The sequence below is a fragment of the Psittacula echo genome (assembly GCF_963264785.1).
Source record: "Psittacula echo genome assembly, chromosome: 11".
In the NCBI taxonomy this organism is placed as follows: domain Eukaryota; kingdom Metazoa; phylum Chordata; class Aves; order Psittaciformes; family Psittacidae; genus Psittacula; species Psittacula echo.
The window spans coordinates 2,122,252-2,142,402 of NC_137746.1; the positions used below are offsets into that span (position 1 = coordinate 2,122,252).

A 20,151-nucleotide genomic window follows, 5' to 3' on the forward strand; every position below is an offset into this window, starting at 1 on the left:
TGAGTTTCTGATCATTTCATCGTTATTCACATGCAGGTTTGCCTTTCTGTCCCAAAGAATTCCATTCCTTTTGTGCTTTGTACTTAGCATCTGTGCAGGGAGGTTGGACCAGATGACTTCCAGAGGTCCCCTCTGCCCTCAACTAGGCTGTCATTGGGTGAGATCTGCTTGTACAGGATTTGCTTCCGAAACATCTCACCCAGCGTTTATATATGGATGGATTTCCACCCCCTTCATTCATAGGGATGTTTCTGAACATCTCCTTCAAGAAAAGCCACTATTTATGTGTGGAGATCTCCACAGGGCTGGTGTCCTGCTCACTGTTTCTTCTCTTGCTCAATGCATGAGCTTGCAGCACTAACTTCCCAATCGCTTCCACTGGTGAAAGGGCAGTTGGGCTTTTCTCAGTGATGGCTTTTATGTTTGTTTGTTCACTGCTTGTTTCTGTGTTTTCTTCAGTCAGTTTCAAGGGAATACCATAGAGTGGTAGATGGGCCACACAGGAGAGCTGTCACTTAGTGCAGGGGATGGACACTCGCCTTGCATTAACATTGCTGGAACGTCTGATTCTGCATCTCCTGCTTTTCCTATGAGGATCTCGGGAAAACATCAGTTAAATGTCAAAGTTGGTTTCCATTTATAAACAGAACTAATTCTCTTCAGTAGATCTAGGTCAGTTTTCATTGGTGCTGGAGTATTGCCCTGGTCTATTTGTTTTGAGAGCATGCCCTGTGTATTGCACGCAGGAATTTGTGCGTTTCCAGGGATAATCTATCCGGATACCATGTTTAGCAGTATTCCAAAGCTGCTAGCAACAAAAGCAAAGCTACTCAGGGTGCTGCTTCCTCCTGGTGGGGCCGGGTCGGAGGTGCCAGCCTGCCTCTGTTTACTGTCTGCCTAAGTGAACTTTTCCCCAGCTCCCGTCAAGTTTCTCCGGGTTTGGGACGTGGCCCGCTATTGCCGGGGAATGTGTCTGCAAGGCTGAAATGTGCTCGAGGACTCCATTATGTAACAGAGATAACGCTTCCCTGGAATTAGCACAAATTACGAGGGGTAATATCTCCTAAAAGCTCCTCTAGAGAAAGTTAAAATGTCATGTGAAGAAGCTGAGAAGTAAACAAGCTCTTGTTACCTTGATCCAGTAGGTTTCCGAATACAGCAAGAGTTTTATATTTAGCTTTCTCTCCTCTTAGTGTGTAATCTGCTCTTGGAGCTTTTTATAAGTAGACTTCCCTAAGATCTGGAACAGCGACTGCCCTTCTTTGCCAGTAATTTCAAAGTCAAATATCAGAAGCACTAGGTAATGGAAGAGACGCTTTTGTCTGAGTGTGGAGGGGAGCGAAATGCGTTGCAAGGGTGGAGCAAGCGATAGCACCTTTTTGGCGAGGAATTCGTTGTTATTGTCACATAGCGTTTCTTTATAGGAGCCACACTGGTCTATCTGGAAACAAAACGAGTTTCCAGACTTCCATGGAGTTCACTTAACTATATAGAATCATAGAATAGTTAGGGTTGGAAAGGACCTTAAGATCATCCAGTTCCAACCCCCCTGCCATGGGCAGGGACACCTCACGCTAAACCATGGCACGCAAGGCCTCATCCAACCTGGCCTTGAACACGGCCAAGGATGGAGCACTCACAACCTCCCTGGGCAACCCATTCCAGTGCCTCACCACCCTCTCAGTAAAGAATTTCTTCCTTAGATCCAATCTAAACTTCCCCTGTTTCAGTTTAAACCCGTTACCCCTTGTCCTGTCACTGCAGTCCCTGATGAAGAGTCCCTCTCCAGGATCCTTGTAGGCCCCCTTCAGATACTGGAAGGCTGCTCTGAGGTCTCCATGCAGCCATATGGAAATGGTTCCTCCAGGAAGCCAGCTTATCCAGCAGTCTTCTCGCCTCCTCACCTCTAGCTGAAGGCAGGCTCTAGTGCTTTTGAGTTGACCACACTCAAATACACATCAAACAACATGGGTTTTGTTGGCTTACATTTTCTGACATGCATGATGGGGCCCACGGGCAGAGCCCTCGGTACCTGTAAGCTCTGCTTTGTGTTTGTCTCTGCTTGGTTTAAGAGACAGACTTGCTTGGTTTGCAGTCCCCTTTGTGTGGGCACGTCCTTCTGTGGATGATGTTTGGCTTTAGGTGCCTAGAGAGGGTGCATAGCTCTTTGCCCCCAAATCTACACGTCGTGTTACTTCAGCTTCAAGTTGCTCAAGCTTTTCCTTTTGTAATAAGCTGCTTTTGCCTTTCGTTGCTCACTCTCTTCTCTGCAGCTTCTGTTTTTCTCTCCTGTTGCTAAATGGTGGGGGTGAGCAGATTAGGAAATGGATTTCCTCTCTGAAGAGAGCGAGTAACTGTATGTCTTGGTGCTTAGTTTCACCTCCCTGGGACCACAGTAGGTGTAAAGCCTGTGGATCTAAGTTGGAGAGTCTTAAAAACTTCAGATAGGCAACCATAGCTTTGGTGATCAAAGTGATGCTGAGACCTGTGATAGGAGTTGTTGGGTTACAAATCGTCGTTCACATCCTGATCACATAGAGCATGTGTGCAGAGAAGGAAACCTTTTGGTTGGCTAAGGAGGGACAGAGGAAAGTACAGCATAATCTTGGAGTCTCCTGTGCCAGGTTTACTTTAATCCATATTATCTCTTACGGATGGCTTTCTGCTGCAATAAATGTACAGCTTGTAAACAGGGAGCCTGTGTCCTTCATTAACGGCTGGAAAGTTCCAGCGCCTCGTTTCTCACTTCTTGGGCTTTCATGCTAATGCAGCTCACCTAAAAGCCAAGGATGAGGAAGATAGAATTTCACCTAATCTAGGAAATGGCTTGTAACTAGCTGAAAGATGATTCCTTCTGGTTTCATGGATAGAGCAGGCATCTTGTTTCCAAGAACTGAGAAGGTACCAGTGAAAATGGATTCCCAAGCTCATGGGCAACAGGAATTGCTGGGCTGTGATGGCCAGCGTTTTAAAATGGAAGTTGAATGTAATGACAAGGTTATACAGTTGGTGTTCAAGCCTGAGCCCTGCAAGTGCTCCCTTTGCCAAGCTCCTCTGGAGTCAGAGGCACTGGGGAAAGGCAGAGGCTCAGGAAGTTCCTTTCCTCCCTACAAAACCAGTTGGGAATAGGTGTGTTAGAAGAGATTATTTCTGAATGCAGTGAGGACCTGAATATAGCCAGGACCAGGCTACATGTGGCGCTTGGCTTCCCAGCATCAAAGCGTATAAATGAGTCTGAATGTTCTAGTTTATAGTACTCCAGTTAGTTCTATACGTGTATGTTACTACAGTGTGAAACCTGAAGAAGGGTGGTAAGGTACTTTGCATCTTTTCAGCTGTGGAGTTCAGTGCTTTGCCAACCCATGGCTGCAAATGCAGGAACTCATTACTTAAGGGAGAGGCCACGGTGCATATAGACCTTTCTGCTTTTGAATTGTGAGTGCTTTCAAGCTAGTGCTTGCACTGATGAGGGACTTGTGGGTTCTGGTTGTTGGCTTTTTGTCTTTAAACACAAAAGCTGAGTTTTCCCATGACTTTGATTTCAGAAAGCTGGAACTCGAAGAAAACATTCACTATCACAAAACAGAGCGCAAGAACTGGTAATGCTGCACACGTCATTGTGTATGTTTGTAGTGGATCGATACCGTTTATGCCAGAAATGATTCTGGCAACAGGATGAAAGGGTGTGATGAAATGGCATTGCATTTGCTCAACCTCATGCTTTGTATATGCAGATAATGCAGAAGGAGCAGTGTAATGAGGAGTTGTGGTAATTGATCCTTTTGCTCTTGTATTTTTCAATGGAAGCTGGCCTCTGCCGGAGTTTAACCCAAGTCAGATCCGACTGATCGTGTACCAGGACTGCGAGAGGAGAGGACGCAATGTCTTATTTGACTCCAGCGCTAAAAGGAAGATAGAGGATGTTTCGGTCTCGGTGAGTATTTGACTGACTTACTTGGCTGTGGTCTATATGCTCTTAAGGTTGCTAAATCACAAAGGTTCTGTTCAATTCACATTAGCATTTAAACATCAGTTATATGCAGAGCTATATTTAAATGCCTGTTGCAAATTATTCAGGCTTCAGTGATTTCACTCTTCACAGCTTTAAATGCTGTAGTGATCTCTTCCTTCCCGGGCTCATCTACTTTCTGCTGCTGCAGAGAGAAGGATTCCTTCCTGGGGCTGCAGCAGGCAGTGCTAAGGGCTGAGGCAGGGCTTAAACTGCTGTTTATGGATGTGCTTTTATGCCGTGGTGGGATCTGCATTCTTAATCCTGTGCTGTGTCCTCCATTGTCCTGTTTGGGGGCTTTCACCAGTTCCTGTTTCTGTGCTTTGCTGACAGTTTTTCCCACAAAGGTACTTGAAAACTTTTCCTCCGCGTTTCCTTTTGGCATGGTCTGCATGGTAATCTGTTCATTGAGACTGATGGGTGCAGTCAGATGAGGATACTTCCTTCTAAGGGCTCTGGCCAGAGGATTAATTTCTACCCACAGCGCTATTGTAAGTGCTTGTGTGAGGCTGGACAGCTTTGAACTTCCTTTTCACCATCTCTACAAACATTCGCAAACCATTTTAAGCTCTGCATGCAGAAAGCACTGTGAAAAGTGAAATTCATGATCCCAGCTGCTTTTACTGATGGCACCTACTGCGTTCTGCAAGCAGGAGTGCACAAAATAACATGTTACCCCAAGCCCTGGTTTTCGTGTTGGATACTGGAGCACAGCCAGAAGATTCTTCATCCAGCTTTGTGAACTCTTCCAGCCTGTTGCTGAGTGCTGCCAGCCTGATGCTGCTCATCCTGAGTGCTCCCTATATCCTATTTCTGCACATCCTAACCTCTCGGAGTCACTTTGTGTCTCATTGGGCACTAACTCCTAGGCGCCTCCATCACTACTCGAGCGCTTTTACAGCCGTGAATCAAGACCCCTGTGTCCTAGTTCTTTCTGAGAACTGATGAAGTAAATGAAGTTTCACAAATGTTGAGCAAAATCCATCTTTTTTTGTCATTTTAACTTAGTAGAATGGTTTTATAGGTTACAAGTTCCTGTTCTTCCAGGGGTTCTTGCCAGGAAAAGAGTTTTTTAAGGACAAGGTATCTTTTGAAGTGGTTTATTAGCATGAATTGTTGTCTTTGCTTATTACTATTACTTCATTAATTGCAAAGTGCTACCTCATTAATAACAAAGGCAGTGTACAGTGTAAATCCTCTTGCCATATTTCAGGGGGTTGCTTGAAAGCCCATCTGTATGTGCACAGTGAACTTGCAGACTTCACTGCTTTGACTTATTTCAGGAAGGTTGATGGCTGTGGCAGCTCAACAGCAACAGAATAAAAGGCTGATAATGAAGCTAATACAGTTCCATATGAATCTTTCCTTTTTCTTTGCTGAAGGGGAGAGAAATAGCTGTATTCCCCATCTTTATGAAGTGAATATGTGAGATTGGTTGAGGAACACTGTTCCTAGGGTTTTTGATGTGCCCAGTACTCATCTCTGGTAACTTGATATGTTTCTTCTTTTTTGTGTATTAGGAGACTTTGAATCTCTTGCAACCTTTGCTTGCCATGATACCTGCCTGACAGAGCACTCAGATAACGTCATGTCAGGCAAAGCTTTCCCTGCAAAACAAAGCTTTGCAGTAGCAGAAACATTATGCAGGTAAAAACATGCAGAAGGGGCTCAGCTCCGCTCAGTGCAGGCGCGTGCAGTCCACAGCAGGCTCTGACCAAGGCCAAGGCGTTGCATTGTTGATTTTTCTCACTCTTTATCGTGATTTTTCCTTACCAAAGGCACACCCTGCCTGTACAAAGCCACATCTTGGCTCTAAGCACATTCCAGGGCACTCTTGCCCTTTTGCAGCCAGATGTGTGTGGGCTGGGCACTCTCCCTTCTGAAAGGGTATCTGTGCAGCACCCCACAAAAGCCAGCGCTTTCTGCATCTCTCCTTCCCTGCCCCATTTCCCAGTGTGATTTATACCTCTTGATTTGCAGATAACACTGAGGGGAGGTTTGCAAGAGTGCCTAGCAGTGGCCAGACTGTGCTGGTTAAAGTCTGATCACTCTAATGTGGAGACCTGAGAGGGTTTCAGTTTGCTTTACATTGCTGTGCTCTTCAGTTCCCATTTTCAGTTGCTCATGAGATGTGAAAGCAATTACAATTTAAGAGTTGTACGCCTGCAGCAAGGTGAGATACACTTTGTTCTATTTTATATCTCTAATCTCTACATGTGTCGAGAGTGGTGGACCAGGGTTGAACATGGCTCACTCATTCGGATTCTGTAAAGGAAGGGGTGCTAATAAAATTGAAGGAGCATCAGAGCAAACGTTTCCAGACACAGATGCTTCAGGATATAGAAGGGTAGGCTCTGCCTTTTTGATGAGTGAAAACTGCAGAGTGTGTGCTCACACCAACCTGGGCTCTAATTATTAAAGCATTGCTGGTCTCATATGATCCACGAGGGAAGTGTGCCTATATCACAACTCAGGATTTTGTGTTTTCACTGGGGCTTCAGCCTCTTCATGCTTCAATAAAGCCAAATATTGGGTACACCAGAGTGTTGTGAGGGTGCTGCACAGCGGCACAGCAGAAGGCAGCTGGGAGTGTGCAGTGTGGCCATTCGAGTATGCTGGTTGCCCAGGAGAAGTGATGGTTTCCCCTGTTCTTGCTGGAGTTAAACTTGGCGAGCGGAGCGCAGCAGCGGCCGGGAGGCTGCGGGAATGTTGGCCGAAGGCAGTGCCAGGCGTTCCCACCGAGGCCGGGCGCGGATCCGCTGCGGGCAGCTGTGGGTGCTTGGCATGGGAGAGGCAGAGAGATCCCCCTTTGTGCCTCCTGTGCCTTTTTTGGTGCTGAGCAGGAGAGGTTCTTCCCAGCTTTCCAGAGGATGGGATATTGATCCTGGGCTCTGTAAGTGGAGCTGGAAGGCTGCTGTGGCATGAGCATCAGGAAATGGGGCAATTCCCCTGGGTCTTGCTAGATTATGACAGAAGAGAGTGTCTGCCCTTTCCAGCCCTGTGACACTAGGAAATGAGGAAATGCATCAGGACAGGCATTTGTATGTGGAGTACACCAGGGCAGCAGCTTACAGTGCCTAAAGGGGCTACAGGAAACCTGGAGAGGGGCTTTGGACAAGGGCCTGTAGGGACAGGCCAAGGGGAATGGCTTTAACCTGGGAGAGGGGAGACTGAGATGAGCTCTTAGGCAGAAGCTCTTCCCTGTGAGGGTGCTGAGGTGCTGGCACCGGGTGCCCAGAGAAGCTGTGGCTGCCCCATCCCTGGCAGTGTTCAAGGCCAGGTTGGACACAGGGGCTTGGAGCAAGCTGCTCCAGTGGAAGGGGTCCCTGCCTGTGGCAGGGGTTGGAGCTGGAGGAGCTTTAAGGTCCCTTCCAAAACCAAACCAGTCTGGGATTACTGATGCCTTTACTAAATAGCCTTGGTCCGCAGGTTCCCTCGGGGTTTGGGGTATCAAAGTACTTGACGGGCAAGCTCGTGGGATTGATCCACTGCCTCCTCTACAGGGTTGCTTCAGAGCTTGTTCTTCATTACTAGTAAGCGTCTCATTTCCAATGGGGCTGTGTTACTTGGTTTGCAGGTGACAGTGTTAGTGGTTTCTGCTGGCAGATGCATTCCTGTGCCTGTCTGCTCCTCTTCCTCCCACAGTTCTCTGCCTGGTGGCTGCGCGAGGTTCCTTACACACGCATCCATCCCATTGGGCTCCCAAGCCAGGAGCCGTGTGTGAACACACGTATGCTCCTCAGGACCAGATTCCCAGCCCGGTTTGGGTTTCAGACCAAGCACAACCAGCAGCTCCTTTCCTTTTCGAGGTGCAGAGGCCTGGTGCTGAGCTCTCAGCTCGCCTCTGCCTTTCCTGACCCCCGTGCTTGGCTTCTCAACCTTGACGCCGCATTCACCTGCAGGACCTCCCTTGTATCTCATGGTGCTGTTGTGCGGCACAGGAGTTGCCTCGCCATGTGCAAAGGCCCCCTGAAGTATGAGGAGTTTTCCTCCAAGGGCTGGAAGTTGGGTGGGATAAAGATGCCACAGAACTGGTGGTGCCGTGAGGGAGAACGGGAAGTAAATCAAGGAAGAAGCTGGGAAGGGGAATGGTGTTTTAGGGCTTTCCTTGGAGCAGGCTGAATGAGTTCAGGGATGGGGTTTTCCATCCCATTTAACTGCTCCTTTTCTGTGGTCTACTGGTGACACATGACAAGACAGAGGTTACCCTTTGGGGTTTGACTCAAGAGGGGTGCTGATGGATGTGTAAGCAGTCTAAAGGTCAGCCTAGGGGAAAGCATGGAGTCCAGGGAGGAAGGTGGGATGTTAAGGGACCATGGGGAGGAGGGAAGAAAGAAAGCAGGAGCTAAGCCTGTGCTGAGCAAGGATCTAGACTTTAGGTGGTTTGCCTGGAAAGGGGGAAAAGCAAGGACTTGGCAAAGGGCAGTGACTTGTTCCCAGGACCCAGAGGCAGAAGAGGATTTTCAGGAGGAGTTGTCTTGTTTCCTGGAAGAAATGAAAGGGAAGGAGTGTCCTGGGGTGCAGAATGTGAGATCTAGAGGTGGATGTGGATTTGGGGAGTGAAAAGTTCGCTTTTGCCATGTAACCGAGTTGTCTCTATCATTGGGATAACGTAACTGAAAGGCCGTATGACCCCTCATCTCCTGCTGCCACAATTTCTATCACTCCGAATGCCATATTTATCCCAAAGTAGAGAAACGGAATGCTGTTTTAAAGAAGCCAGGATTAACCATGTGCTCTGATGTACTCGAGCACTGGATACGTGCTGGACCGCAAATTGCTTTGAGGGATCAGTAACTGGATAGCGAGCCTTTGGCTTTCAGGTGAGTTGGGTGAAAAGAGACTCTGGCTCTCGGTGGGCAGGTTCCTAAGCAGGACTGGAGGGTTACTGGTGGAGGTGGGGGGTGTAGGTTGTCTTCGCTCCATCCGCTGACCTTTCAGACCACCCTGGAAATAAAGGGAGAATGCAGCATTTGACAGTTGCATTTTAGGAAGGAACCTGGATTTTTACAGCAGCACTTGGAGGGAAGGAGTGAGTGCCTGTTCAGGTTACTCTCATATCCTAGGTGGATGCATATGTTTAAGGACAAATTCAGACCAATATTAGTAAAGCAAAAGAGTTAATTTATCTATTGGAATATTCTCCCGGCTTTGCTGAAAACCCTGCTCTAGAAATGAGGGACAAAGAGTGGCAGCTTTGCTTGGAGGTACAGAGTTCTCTGTCACTGCCACCACCGTGGTATTTGAGCACCTGCTGTTGCAGAGAGGAGGCAATGAGTAAAGCATATGATGGCATTTCTCTTCCCTTCTGTCACTCACAGCCCTCATGCACACAGCCTGGATTTAGTTCAACACACCAGGCTCCTTTCAACTTTCTTCTTATCCCCAAAGCAAAACTTGCCCAGCAGAAACTCCTCTTCCTGGGCACATTCTTTCCACCCACGGAGGAATTTGTAGACCTCGTGGCAAAGAGTTAAAGGCCTTTGCTGATAAGAGGTGGAGAAAAGAGACTCCAGCAGCAGCACTGCAGAAGGAAACTCCTTTGTACCCTGGTGTTCTATAAAGACCGGGTTACCTCCAGTTCTACCTGAGAGGTCCCCAAGGCTTCCCGCAGACGATGACCTCTAATGTACGAGCTGTGATTGCCAGGAAGCCTTTGGAGCTGGGCGGAATCCGCAGCGAGCTGGCAGGGAAGGGACGCGGAGTGGGACCACAGCGGGGAGAGCAGCGCGGAGCCAGGAGCGGCAGCTGCCCGCGGCATCCTTCCAGCAGATGTTCTGCTTCCAGCACATGGGAGCGTTCCGGAGGGCTCCAGCAGCGCTTTGCCTCGGGATCTCATCTGTCACAACGGTGTTTGGGAGGAAAATCCACAGATCCCAAACATTCCCTTGTGCAGTTCTTAATTCTTTTAAGTTAGCTTTGTATTTCTGGGAACCTGGCTTGAGTATCTGTGGAATATTATATTGGAATGTGAGTAATCCCACTGCTTTGATGCAGAATATCTGGAGATTTGTAGGGGCTAGGATTTCACTGACTTTTGGAGTCTCAAACTGCAGAGAGGCGCACTGCAGGTACTTGGTCTCCTTGTCCAGCAGGTTGGTCTTAAGCACGTGTAAAAGAGCAAACACCAAAATTCATCCCTGAGCTGCGTTTTAGGAGGGATTCAGTGGTCACAAAGTTCTGGAAAGGGGTGTCCGAGAGATCCTGGCCTCATTTACAGGCTCCTTGCAGGTGTCTTGCTTCATTAAACCCCACTGCAGAGGCCAAGCATCCATTTGCCTGGTTTGCTATTTAAATCAGGGAGCTATTACTTCAAGATAGCAGAGATCCCAATGGACATAAGGAAAGCTGCTGGGCAGTGAAACGCAGTGATATTGAGAAGAAATGATTTAAAAGTAAGCAATTTGCAAACATAGCCTGTGTGTTTTTAATGTGCAGAGGGTTTGCTCCACCTGTAGCAATGCATTTGTGGCTTTCCAGGCCCCAGGAAGCTCAGTTAGAATTGTGCCTTTTGAGAAGGAACTTTCAACATCTGATGGAAAATGCAAGCCGAGCTGTGGTTTGCCTGCAAAAGCTGCTGTAACGCTGTGGATTTGATGTGGTTTTATCACATGATGCCTGCCTAGCCTGGGACATTGTTGTTTGTGTCAGAGATAAAATGCAATTCGAGTTCACGAGTTCCTGCTGAAGTCATATGATGATCATTCACATGTTCCAGCCATTGTGCACTGTGCTCGAGCCATTAGCACATCTCCATATTGCATGAATACAGCGATGTCGTAAGGAGAGGATGCTGCAGAAGGGGGGGGCATACATGCCAGTGAAGCACAGGGCTGCTGAATGCTTCCTTCCCCTCTGCTCAGGGTTACGGATTTGGCTGCACATTTTTCCTTAAGGCTTTCTTTCCATGGCTGCATTTCTCTGTTGGGAGCACACTGCGGAATGCTGCGTGGAGCTCGCTCATCCCTGACGTGTTCTGCTGTTCTGCTAATTCTCACCCACAGTTAAGGCCAAATAGGAGTCACTTGTCCCTAGCTAAGGAATCTGCACAGCCCAGGGCAGAGGCATGGGATTCCCATCTTCTCCCTCATCAAAACCCCTCTGCAGCAATTGGGCAGTTGTCTTTTTGTTGCTGGTTATCAAGCAGAGTCATGAAGTTACTACCCTGTGCCTTTATTTCACACTCCTCTTTGTGCCTTTTTCATAGCTATTCAGGATTGAGACTGCTCATGTTCCTGAATGAAGGGGGGAGTTTGTGATGTGGACCTGTGGGGCCAGAGATGAAGCTGTGATACGTAACAGCACTGCTGTATTTCCTTCTGTCCCTTGAACGTTGCTTCCCATAGGGATTGCTTCCAGCTTGCTCTTCTAGTTTGGTGATTGTATAGCGAATGTTAACAGGATCACGGCCTGGTTTGGGTTGAAGGGACCTTAAAGCTCCTCCAGCTCCAACCCCTGCCGCGGGCAGGGACCCCTTCCACTGGAGCAGCTTGCTCCAAGCCCCTGTGTCCAACCTGCCCTTGAACACTGCCAGGGATGGGGCAGCCACAGCTTCTCTGGGCACCCTGTGCCAGCGCCTCAGCACCCTCACAGGGAAGAGCTTCTGCCTAATATCATGTTAATTAAGAAAGTTTTAGGGCACAGTTAGTGTGTAATTTAGAGCAGTGCAGACTATTTCTGTCTGCTGGTGCTGCCCACTGGCAAATGGAAGTAACTCCAACCTTAACGTGGGTGTGTTGAAATGTAATGAGTACATGTTAAATACACTGAGATCTTTAGGTGAAGAGGGCTGCCTAATGCTTTTTCAAATGGCATTGACTAACACGGATGCTGTTTCTGCTTGGGATGCCAGATTCACAGGGGAAATCACAGATGTTTTTAAACAGTGAAGAAAACAGTAGGGAAGCATCTCCCGTGCCAGTGATGGCCAATACTGTGTGTGCGCAGTTGGCACAGGTCCTGCCACTGTGTTCCTGCTCCATCCAAGCCCTCCTGACTCCCTCTTATGCTATGCTTTATGCCTGAATCTCCATCAGAAATCACTCCTGGAACCATTTCTGCATCGCTCTGTGAAACTTCTCTGGCTTCCCTGTAACACTGACTGTGTTGGTCAGCTTGGGCCATTTTCAGCTTCACAGTTCCCTTGTACTGCAAACAAGAGGAATGTGTCACCTCTGTGCCACTCGTTAATAAGACATGGGGACTTAGATACAGCTAGGGAGAGATCTATAAGAACAGCATCTTTTCTCCTCAGTTATCCTTGTGACATGAATCTCTTCAATCCTGTGGTTTTCCTGCTGGATTATTCCTAATCGATGTGTTTTCCTGTACATGATGATCTGCTCCTGGTCAGGATCTGTGCCCGCCACACCTCTGGGTCACCTCTGCCCCACTGGGCACAGGGAGTGAGATGAAGGCAGCTGGAGCCTGTTGTTGCCGTCCTGCCTTTAAATGCTTTGGTACCATCCTTTCTCCTAATCCTGGGTCTTAAAAAGTCATTTGTAAAGCTTTAGAGAGGGATGGTTACTTAGGAAAATGGAGCTGGAGTGACCTGTTTGCTCCTGGCTTGCAGATCAGCCTTCTCTTGTACCTCCAGGCTGCAAGAGACACTAATAAATCCTCTGTTTATGGTCTTCCTGGGGCATAAACCTTTGAGCTGTTCAATATCTTACCTAAACAGGTAGGTACAGTGCTGCTAAGCAGTGGTTTCAGATCATGGATCATAGCGTGTCCCATACATTGTGTTTCAGAAACTCTGCAGCGATGCTCAGGTGCGAGTGTTTGGGAAGTGCTGCCAACTGAAGCCCGGAGGAGACAGCTCTTCTTCCTTGGATAGTTCAATCAATTCATCCTCCTCGTTCTCTGATCCAAAAGAGCAGTGCCCAAAATACCAGGTGAGTCACTTTTGCCTTTGTTTTTTTGCATAACCTGTGTCAAATACCAGTATCAGGTGAGGTACTGAATGCTGTAAACGGCTTGATGTCAGAGGCTGGCAGTGGAGAGGAGTTTTCAGTCAACATCTGACTTTGGTTCTGAGTCAGTAATGTTTAATCCTGTAGCTTTGGGGTTGAACAAGTGTAAAACCAACCAGCTGGTTCTCTGGGGATGTGTCTTGAATGGCAGAGGTTTCTCCAGGGCATTTGTTCTGTCTCGTGACGCGGGTGATAACACTGGTTCGGTGTGATGAGACTTGGCACAAATACCTTATCTTGGTATAGGTGAGGTAGTTTATTTTACTTCATTGCTGAATACTAGGGGAATAACAGAGAAAAGCACTGTCTGTAGGGAGAGGCTTGTAACAGCTTTATAACAAGGGATTCAGTGTGCTTGAGTTACATTTTACATAAGAGATTTTGGCCGTGAGAGTAGCTGGAGTCATCTGACACGGATATATTTCTGTCATCTCTCCTTCCACGGATCACAAGTGTTTTATATTAAGCCGCCCTGAAATAGAACTAAGCCCTTCCACTCTTTGTAATGAAGTAATTGTGTGTTTGAGGGAAGCTGCTATCTCCACAACCTGTTCTGCAGTACAGTACTACTGATGGCTGAATCTGCCGTAGATATAAATGAAGAACCTTTCAGTGCTGACTTCCCCACTGTCACGACAGCTCTTGCTCTGTTTGGCGAGCTGCGTGTTCTTGTTTTCTCTGTCTCATCACACTCTTTTCCACAGCTTTCCTAAGGTGGCTGAAGATCTGTTTTCCAGCCCTCCCTTCCTGGAAGGGCATTTAGCTGCAGCTCTGAAAGGAAGAGCCATTTCTGTCAGCAGCTTCCTCCCAGCACAGAATAACCTCCTTCATGCATTGTCTGAGCAAGAGAAATGGTGCCCCCCACTATCCAGAAATTGTTTCTCCTACTGGGCAGGCTCCGTGCGAACAATGGTCAGCGTTATTAAAGGGAATTCACTGCAGTGGTTGGCATGCCGGTGTATTTTAAGGCTGTGGAAAGTTTTCCCTTTCAAGTCCCTGTTTCCTCACTCGTATCGCTTAGTCAAAACCTGACTGAGTTGAGCTGAAATGATGCGCGGCTACGTGACACGCTCAGAAAGTGGTGAGGATTCCAGCTTTGGTGGGTATCTGTTCTAAACTACCTGCTGCTCCTTCCAGGCTTCCCAGTGAGGGAGCAGAGGGCTGCAAACGCAAGAGTTCTTTACTGCACAATAAAAGTCAGTGTCATGCGTGCAGAAGGGCTGGAGTAAGTTTGCGCAGGCATCACTCAGCTGGGCATTCCCCATCTTCTAACTGCTGCGTGTGAAACCTCAGGAGATACTTCATGTACTTGTGGTATTTATGGGCCCTTTTGTTTGTTTGCTTTCGAAAGCTGTAAAATGGAAGTTCAAATGATACAATGCTGTAGGACTTTTTAAGTAGTTCTTTATGTTTCCTTGTTTAAATACACTTGGACTGTATATGCGCAACTCTAATTGCAAGCTGAAACACAGGGCTTTGTTCCAGCCTTCCCTATTTTTAATTATGTCCTATCCAGATCCCTCACAAACGTGATTAGAATCCATTAAGATGAAGCTGAATGTGGCTCCAAGCTTGCCCATGATAACTTGCATGTATGAGACGAGTGTTACGCCAGTACCTGCCTGTCTTAAAGTCCTTCTCATTCGTTGATCATGATTTGACATCTATTTGTCCTGCATTTTTAATTGCCACCTGTACTTAGTTATTGCTAAGACAATACAAGCAGCAAGTGGAATATTAAATGGTGTCAATATATTCAGAAATCTAATTTCCAAATCATGCAAATTGTGCTGCCTCTAAGATGCTAATGCACACTAACACACACTTGGGTGTGTTTTGTGATCAGGTTCTATGTGAGCTGGTAAATCTGACCTGGAGCATTGGTGGGTGTCCAGGCTGTCAGTGCTGGAGGTTGTGCCCTTTTTGCCACACGCTCCTTGGCTACTTTTTGTTTGAGCTTTTAATACTTCACCCCTTTCCTCAGTTGAGTGCGCTGTGCTTTGGTCTTGAGTGACCTTTCTTTGGCAGCATTAAAGCCCCCCAGAGTCGAGCTGTAGCAGTGTTTCCATATTACATGTATTAAACATGTGCATCTTCTGTTGTGCATGGTAAAATTAAGTGTAGATGAAATGCCAGACTGAAACAGGTCATGGGTGCATCTTACCCTTTGCCTTTAGCACTGCTTGCCTCTGTCTGTCAGAGGAAAGGGAAACCCCTATAATTGAATTGGAAAGCAGCTGATTTTCACTTGCTTTTCTTAATTCGGTTGCTTGACAAAGAAAATCAATGCTTCAGCTGAGAGCATTTTTCCTCCGCTTTAGAATGAGATCCTCACCACAGCAGAAAGTTGAAGCCAAAACCAACCATCAGGAGCTTGACGTTTATTCAGGATGAGTCCTTCCATTGGAGATGTGCAACAGGTTTAAAAATACCCATCGTAACGTTTGGCTGTAGCAATTTGCAGTGTTCTTCCTGGAGGATTTCATGATGCTGCCAGACCTGTCATTTCCTAGAGCCATTAATGTCTGTGCTTTTGCTTCCTTGGAGCTGCTGGCTCATCCTGACTGATTTTGAAGTCTCGTTTTTCCAGTACTGCCTCCAGAGCACCTACGCACGTGGTATCCCGGGAGGGAAAGAGGGGAACTTCTCTGAGACCCAGCTAATGATCGGATTTTGCCCTGTCATGTGAACACCAACAAACCTTGCAGTCATATTATCCTCATCTTTATAGCTGTGGCTGCTCCTTTGAGTCATCCCCTATCTTCCCTGCACTGATAGCAGATTTCAGAGGTTAGCAAGAGTCTGATGAAGCATCATCATCGTAATTGAGAGTGCTTGAGAAGAGCTAAAAATTGAGAAGTCTTCCAAGTGCGTTCCCTTTTGGCTGATTCACGCTCCCTTGTTCCTGCCCTTGTTCTGTGGGTTGGTGCGAGCAGAAACATCAAGAGGTCATTCTCATAGGACTCCGTACTGCTGGTAGGAATCCACAGTGTGGACACCCTGGCCTTGGTCATGCTCTAAGACCACTGATGCTGGGCAAAGTAGTTAGGTATATTCCAAGCCTGTGTAGGAGTCTGAGTGAGGATCCTGGTAGTTCAGAGCTTGGGTAAGGGATATGGAGATACGGCATTTGGCATTTTCCAAACACAAGATTATTTCTGTGACTGGATTTAGGAACCTCTTGGAAGGATGACAAAGGAATGTAGTGACAGGACGAGGCGGAATGGCTTTAAGCTCTTCCTAGGTACTAGGAATAGATTCTTCCCTGTGAGGGTGCTGAGACACTGGCACAGGGTGCCCAGAGAAGCTGTGGCTGCCCCATCCCTGGCAGTGCTCAAGGCCAGGTTGGACACAGGGGCTTGGAGCAAGCTGCTCCAGTGGAAGGGGTCCCTGCCCGTGGCAGGGGTTGGAGCTGGAGGAGCTGTAACGTCCCTTTAACACAAACCATTCCTTTATTCTATGATTCTGTGAACTGCCTGAGCTCTTTAAATGGTCCAGGCCAAGGCACAGATGGAGACCCAGCACTAACGTTCCTATTTAGAGATGAAACAGCCCTGGATAAAGGGGCAGTAATCTCAGTCATTGAAAGTATACAGACCAGACAAGTGTCAGTTGAGCAATCGTCTCCAGTTGATTGCCCTGAGTAACTTTATAATTCTAGGTTTTGTCTGCAGTATTTGCTCTAGCCTGTGATGTGGCACAGTGAGGTTCCTCCTCTGTACCTAGCAGCATGCCTTACAGCAAGCTCTCACCAGCCGAGAAGCACAGCTTAAGCCTCGCATCATGATAACTCTTTGGTGGTACATCGCAGGAGCTCCAGGGAAAGATGCAGCAGATACAAAATACCATCCATGAATAAGTTATCAATAAGTCTGTGTCAAGAAAGCACTGCTCCAACTTGGCTCCAGTGCACAGGCTTTGTAACAGCTCCAGGGAACTTGTGATTCTTCTTGTCAAGCAGATGCAAGGTTTAAGCGTCATGGTTCTTGTTCAGTAAAGTGTGTTATCAACACGTGAACATTTTAGTCCCCTGACTCAGCGCAGTTGCAATCTGCTTCCTCTCACCCTGTGCTGAGCTAGGTTTGTTGGTCATTTGAGTGGTTTAGCTCACTGCCAACATGAAGATCGCTGTCTGTGCTGGCATTATCTTTATTGAGCTGGTCAATTTAGTGTGTTCAGCAGTGGGATAGCAAGATAGTTTGCATGTTCAGCTTTTAAGTAAAGAATCTTTTCCTTAGTTGTATGTTGCTAATAGGAATGTGCTTCCAAAACCCTCAAAACCAGATGTTGGTGGGCTTACTTTGCAGGGTTCTCGGTGTTCCTCAGATGCTAACATGCTTGGAGAGATGATGTTTGGCTCTGTGGCCATGAGCTATAAGGGCTCCACATTGAAGATTCACCAGATCCGGTAAGATTGCTGTTTTACTGCCGCTCTTTTCAGAAGACTTACTCCTTAGTGTACAATGTAATGAACTGAATGCCACAAGTGCAGAGCGAAAGGAATTTCTGGGGTTGCTTTAAAGTTATTCTGTGGTTACTTTTGACACAAAAGGCTGTTTGGGTCTATAAAGCCTGGAGGGTTGTGCAATGGAAAGCAAAGCCTGTCTTGGCACTGTGTTTCTGACTGACATCTTCCTTGTTGTCCTCTAGCTCACCTCCTCAGCTCATGCTCAGCAAGGTTTTCACAGCTCGCACTGGAAGCAGCATCTACGGAAGTCTGAATACGTGAGTCCATTGCAAATTGTACCTATTGCACATGAGCAGGTGAATGTACACAGAAGACTTTATTTGGACTCTCCAGATACTTTCTCTAGGAAGAGAACTTATTGTTCCTTGATCCTTTACATTCTATCACTTGTGTCCTCACCTTTCCCTTGCAGTTGCCTGCACCTCAGTTTGCTTAAGGGAATGAATGAACCATTCCTTTAATGCTGATATGGTGAAGCTTGGTATTGTATAAAAGCACCTGCAACCACCAGAGGAGAAGGGATGAGGACAGAACACTGGGGTTAGGGAATTCAGTCCAAGATGAAGAAAAGATGTTATAAAACCATCTGGCTTCAGAGGGTTCAGGGTTTAATTTTGTGTGTATTAACTGACCCACTTGAGAACGTGGCTTAGGCTATGAAAGCTTCTTCTAGTGGAAGCCTGTGTTCTTATCTGGTCTGTTCCATTCAGGCTGTAATGAAGTACCACTATATTCTACTGAAATGTAAATCACTGTTTCTGTTGTATGTTTTATGCTTGTTACAGGTTGCAGGACAGTCTTGAGTTCATTAATCAAGACAGCAATACATTAAAGCCTGACCACAGTACAATTATGAATGGACTTCTTGGGAATATAGGTAATTACAAACAGATTTGATTTCCTGGTATCTTTAACTGAGTAACATAGGTTCTAGAATATTAAAGTCTTCTGAATAGAATCAGATAGTGAAAAAAAGGTAAAGGTATAAGAGGAAATTAGTGTTGGTGTGGTCTGAAGGAGAATGGATCGTACAGTTCAAGCAGTTGGCAGTGGTTCAATACATACCTTTGTGTACGTGTATATAAAATACGTAGTAGAAATATTTAGATACACTTAAGTTCAAATACAGAAGATGGAAAATACCAGCCTGTAGAACTCCCTGAGCAGCGTATCTCAGCTCAGGCAGGAAGGGTTCTGCCTGGCTCAGCTCCATGGGTTTATGCTGTTAATCATTTTCATTGTGTCCTGTACTCTGGCCACCTGAGCACGTGTGGCTGCGTGTTTTGTACCAGTCAGGGGTAACCTGGCACGGTTGGGCTGCAGCTCGGATCAGATCAGGCACAACATCTTCTGTTCTCTCCTCTTTCTCGCTGTCTGACCATGGGAGCTTAGCAGTCTGGAAGAGCCTCTTGGTTCTTGGCCTTTGTGGAGGTGCCGTGGCTCCATGAACATCAGATAACAGAAAGAGGGGTCTTGGCTCTTCACTTTGGAAGAGAGCTGATAAGAAGATCCTGCTTGTCCAGTGTGGCAGCCTGAGGGGTTCTTCAGCACCTTCTCCCTTCCCCTTGGTTTAGACTGTTCCCTTCCCAAGCAAATGGCTCTTGTAGCAGGTGGAATGAGGGGCTGCTTTTGACATTTGCTTTCCAGAACATTGCTGTCTGTAAACCACACTTTCCTAGGCTTGGAAGAAAGGGGTGACCTTGATGACTTAGTTACTGTAACTGGGTTTCTGGCTTTGACATGGGCTTAAATGCTTTCTGGGTTCAAAAGCTGTATACCTCATTAGAATCATTGCCATTTATGAGGGTAGCCAATTAAAGTTGTAAGAATCTTATTTATTAAATGCTTCCTGAATTTACTAAGTCAGGAAAGTTGAAGAGATGCATTTTTCCTTAGGATCCAGTATTCCTTTCAGGCTTCAGTTGTGGTTTTTCGCAGTGCAGCAGTGACTGAGGTGCCCAATCTAAGATTAGAGAGGAGCTCACTTCATCAACTTCCAGGGTTTTGCTGTGGTTTGCACTTGGCAGAAGTTTGCTGTATCACCAGTGTGATCTGAACTGCGAGTTCAAATTCAGCTAACACAGCTGTTAGGCATGGGCTCACTATGATTTAGGTGTAGCCAGTGCTACAGGGTCATCTGTGCCCAGCTCTGGGGTGAGGAGGACTCTTGCCCACCGAGCAGGATAAGTGCCTGGGTGTAGGCACCTCGGTGCAAGGGTGTGCAGCGAGAAGTGGTGAGTTTGCCTGCTGGAAGAGGATGCTGGAGCTGTCTTTGTAATGGAGCTGCACAGGTTTGCAGTCAGTCCCACAGCGGGTGTTTGCAGTTCCTGGTTCAGCGCAGAGGGAACCGTGGTTAAAGCAGGTGAAGAAGTTAATCTGTAACTGCAGCATTTCTGACCACTGTGTTCAGCAGCAGGGACTGCTCCTGACTCACTGGCTCTCACCAGGCTGTGATAGGAGAAGGGTCTGTGTGGTTTGGTTGGGAACTATTTACAAGCTGCTTTTTTTAAATACCTTGGTTTAAAAACAAGCAGTGGTCACGTCCTTTCCTTTAATGAGTGAAGAGCTGAGAGAATGGCAGGGACCTTTGCTGGGGTGCAGCCTTTGTATTTTGTATAACCATGGAGCCCTAGACTGGTTTGGGCTCAAGGGACCTTCAAGCTCCTCCAGCTCCAACCCCTGCCACAGGCAGGGACCCCTTC

General features: G+C 47.0%; 1 protein-coding gene across 3 annotated transcripts in view; it reads left to right on the forward strand.

Moving 5' to 3' along the window:
- The window catches only part of FNIP1 (folliculin interacting protein 1), a 67,721-nt gene that overhangs the window by 24,764 nt on the left and 22,806 nt on the right, over positions 1-20,151 (forward strand). For all 3 annotated transcript variants that reach the window (XM_080627112.1, XM_080627114.1, XM_080627113.1), the window contains exons 2-6: positions 3,808-3,934; positions 12,760-12,903; positions 17,289-17,389; positions 17,632-17,706; positions 18,235-18,326. In XM_080627112.1, coding sequence (XP_080483238.1) covers positions 3,808-3,934; positions 12,760-12,903; positions 17,289-17,389; positions 17,632-17,706; positions 18,235-18,326 — 539 coding nt within the window. The remainder of the gene's footprint in view (positions 1-3,807; positions 3,935-12,759; positions 12,904-17,288; positions 17,390-17,631; positions 17,707-18,234; positions 18,327-20,151) is intronic.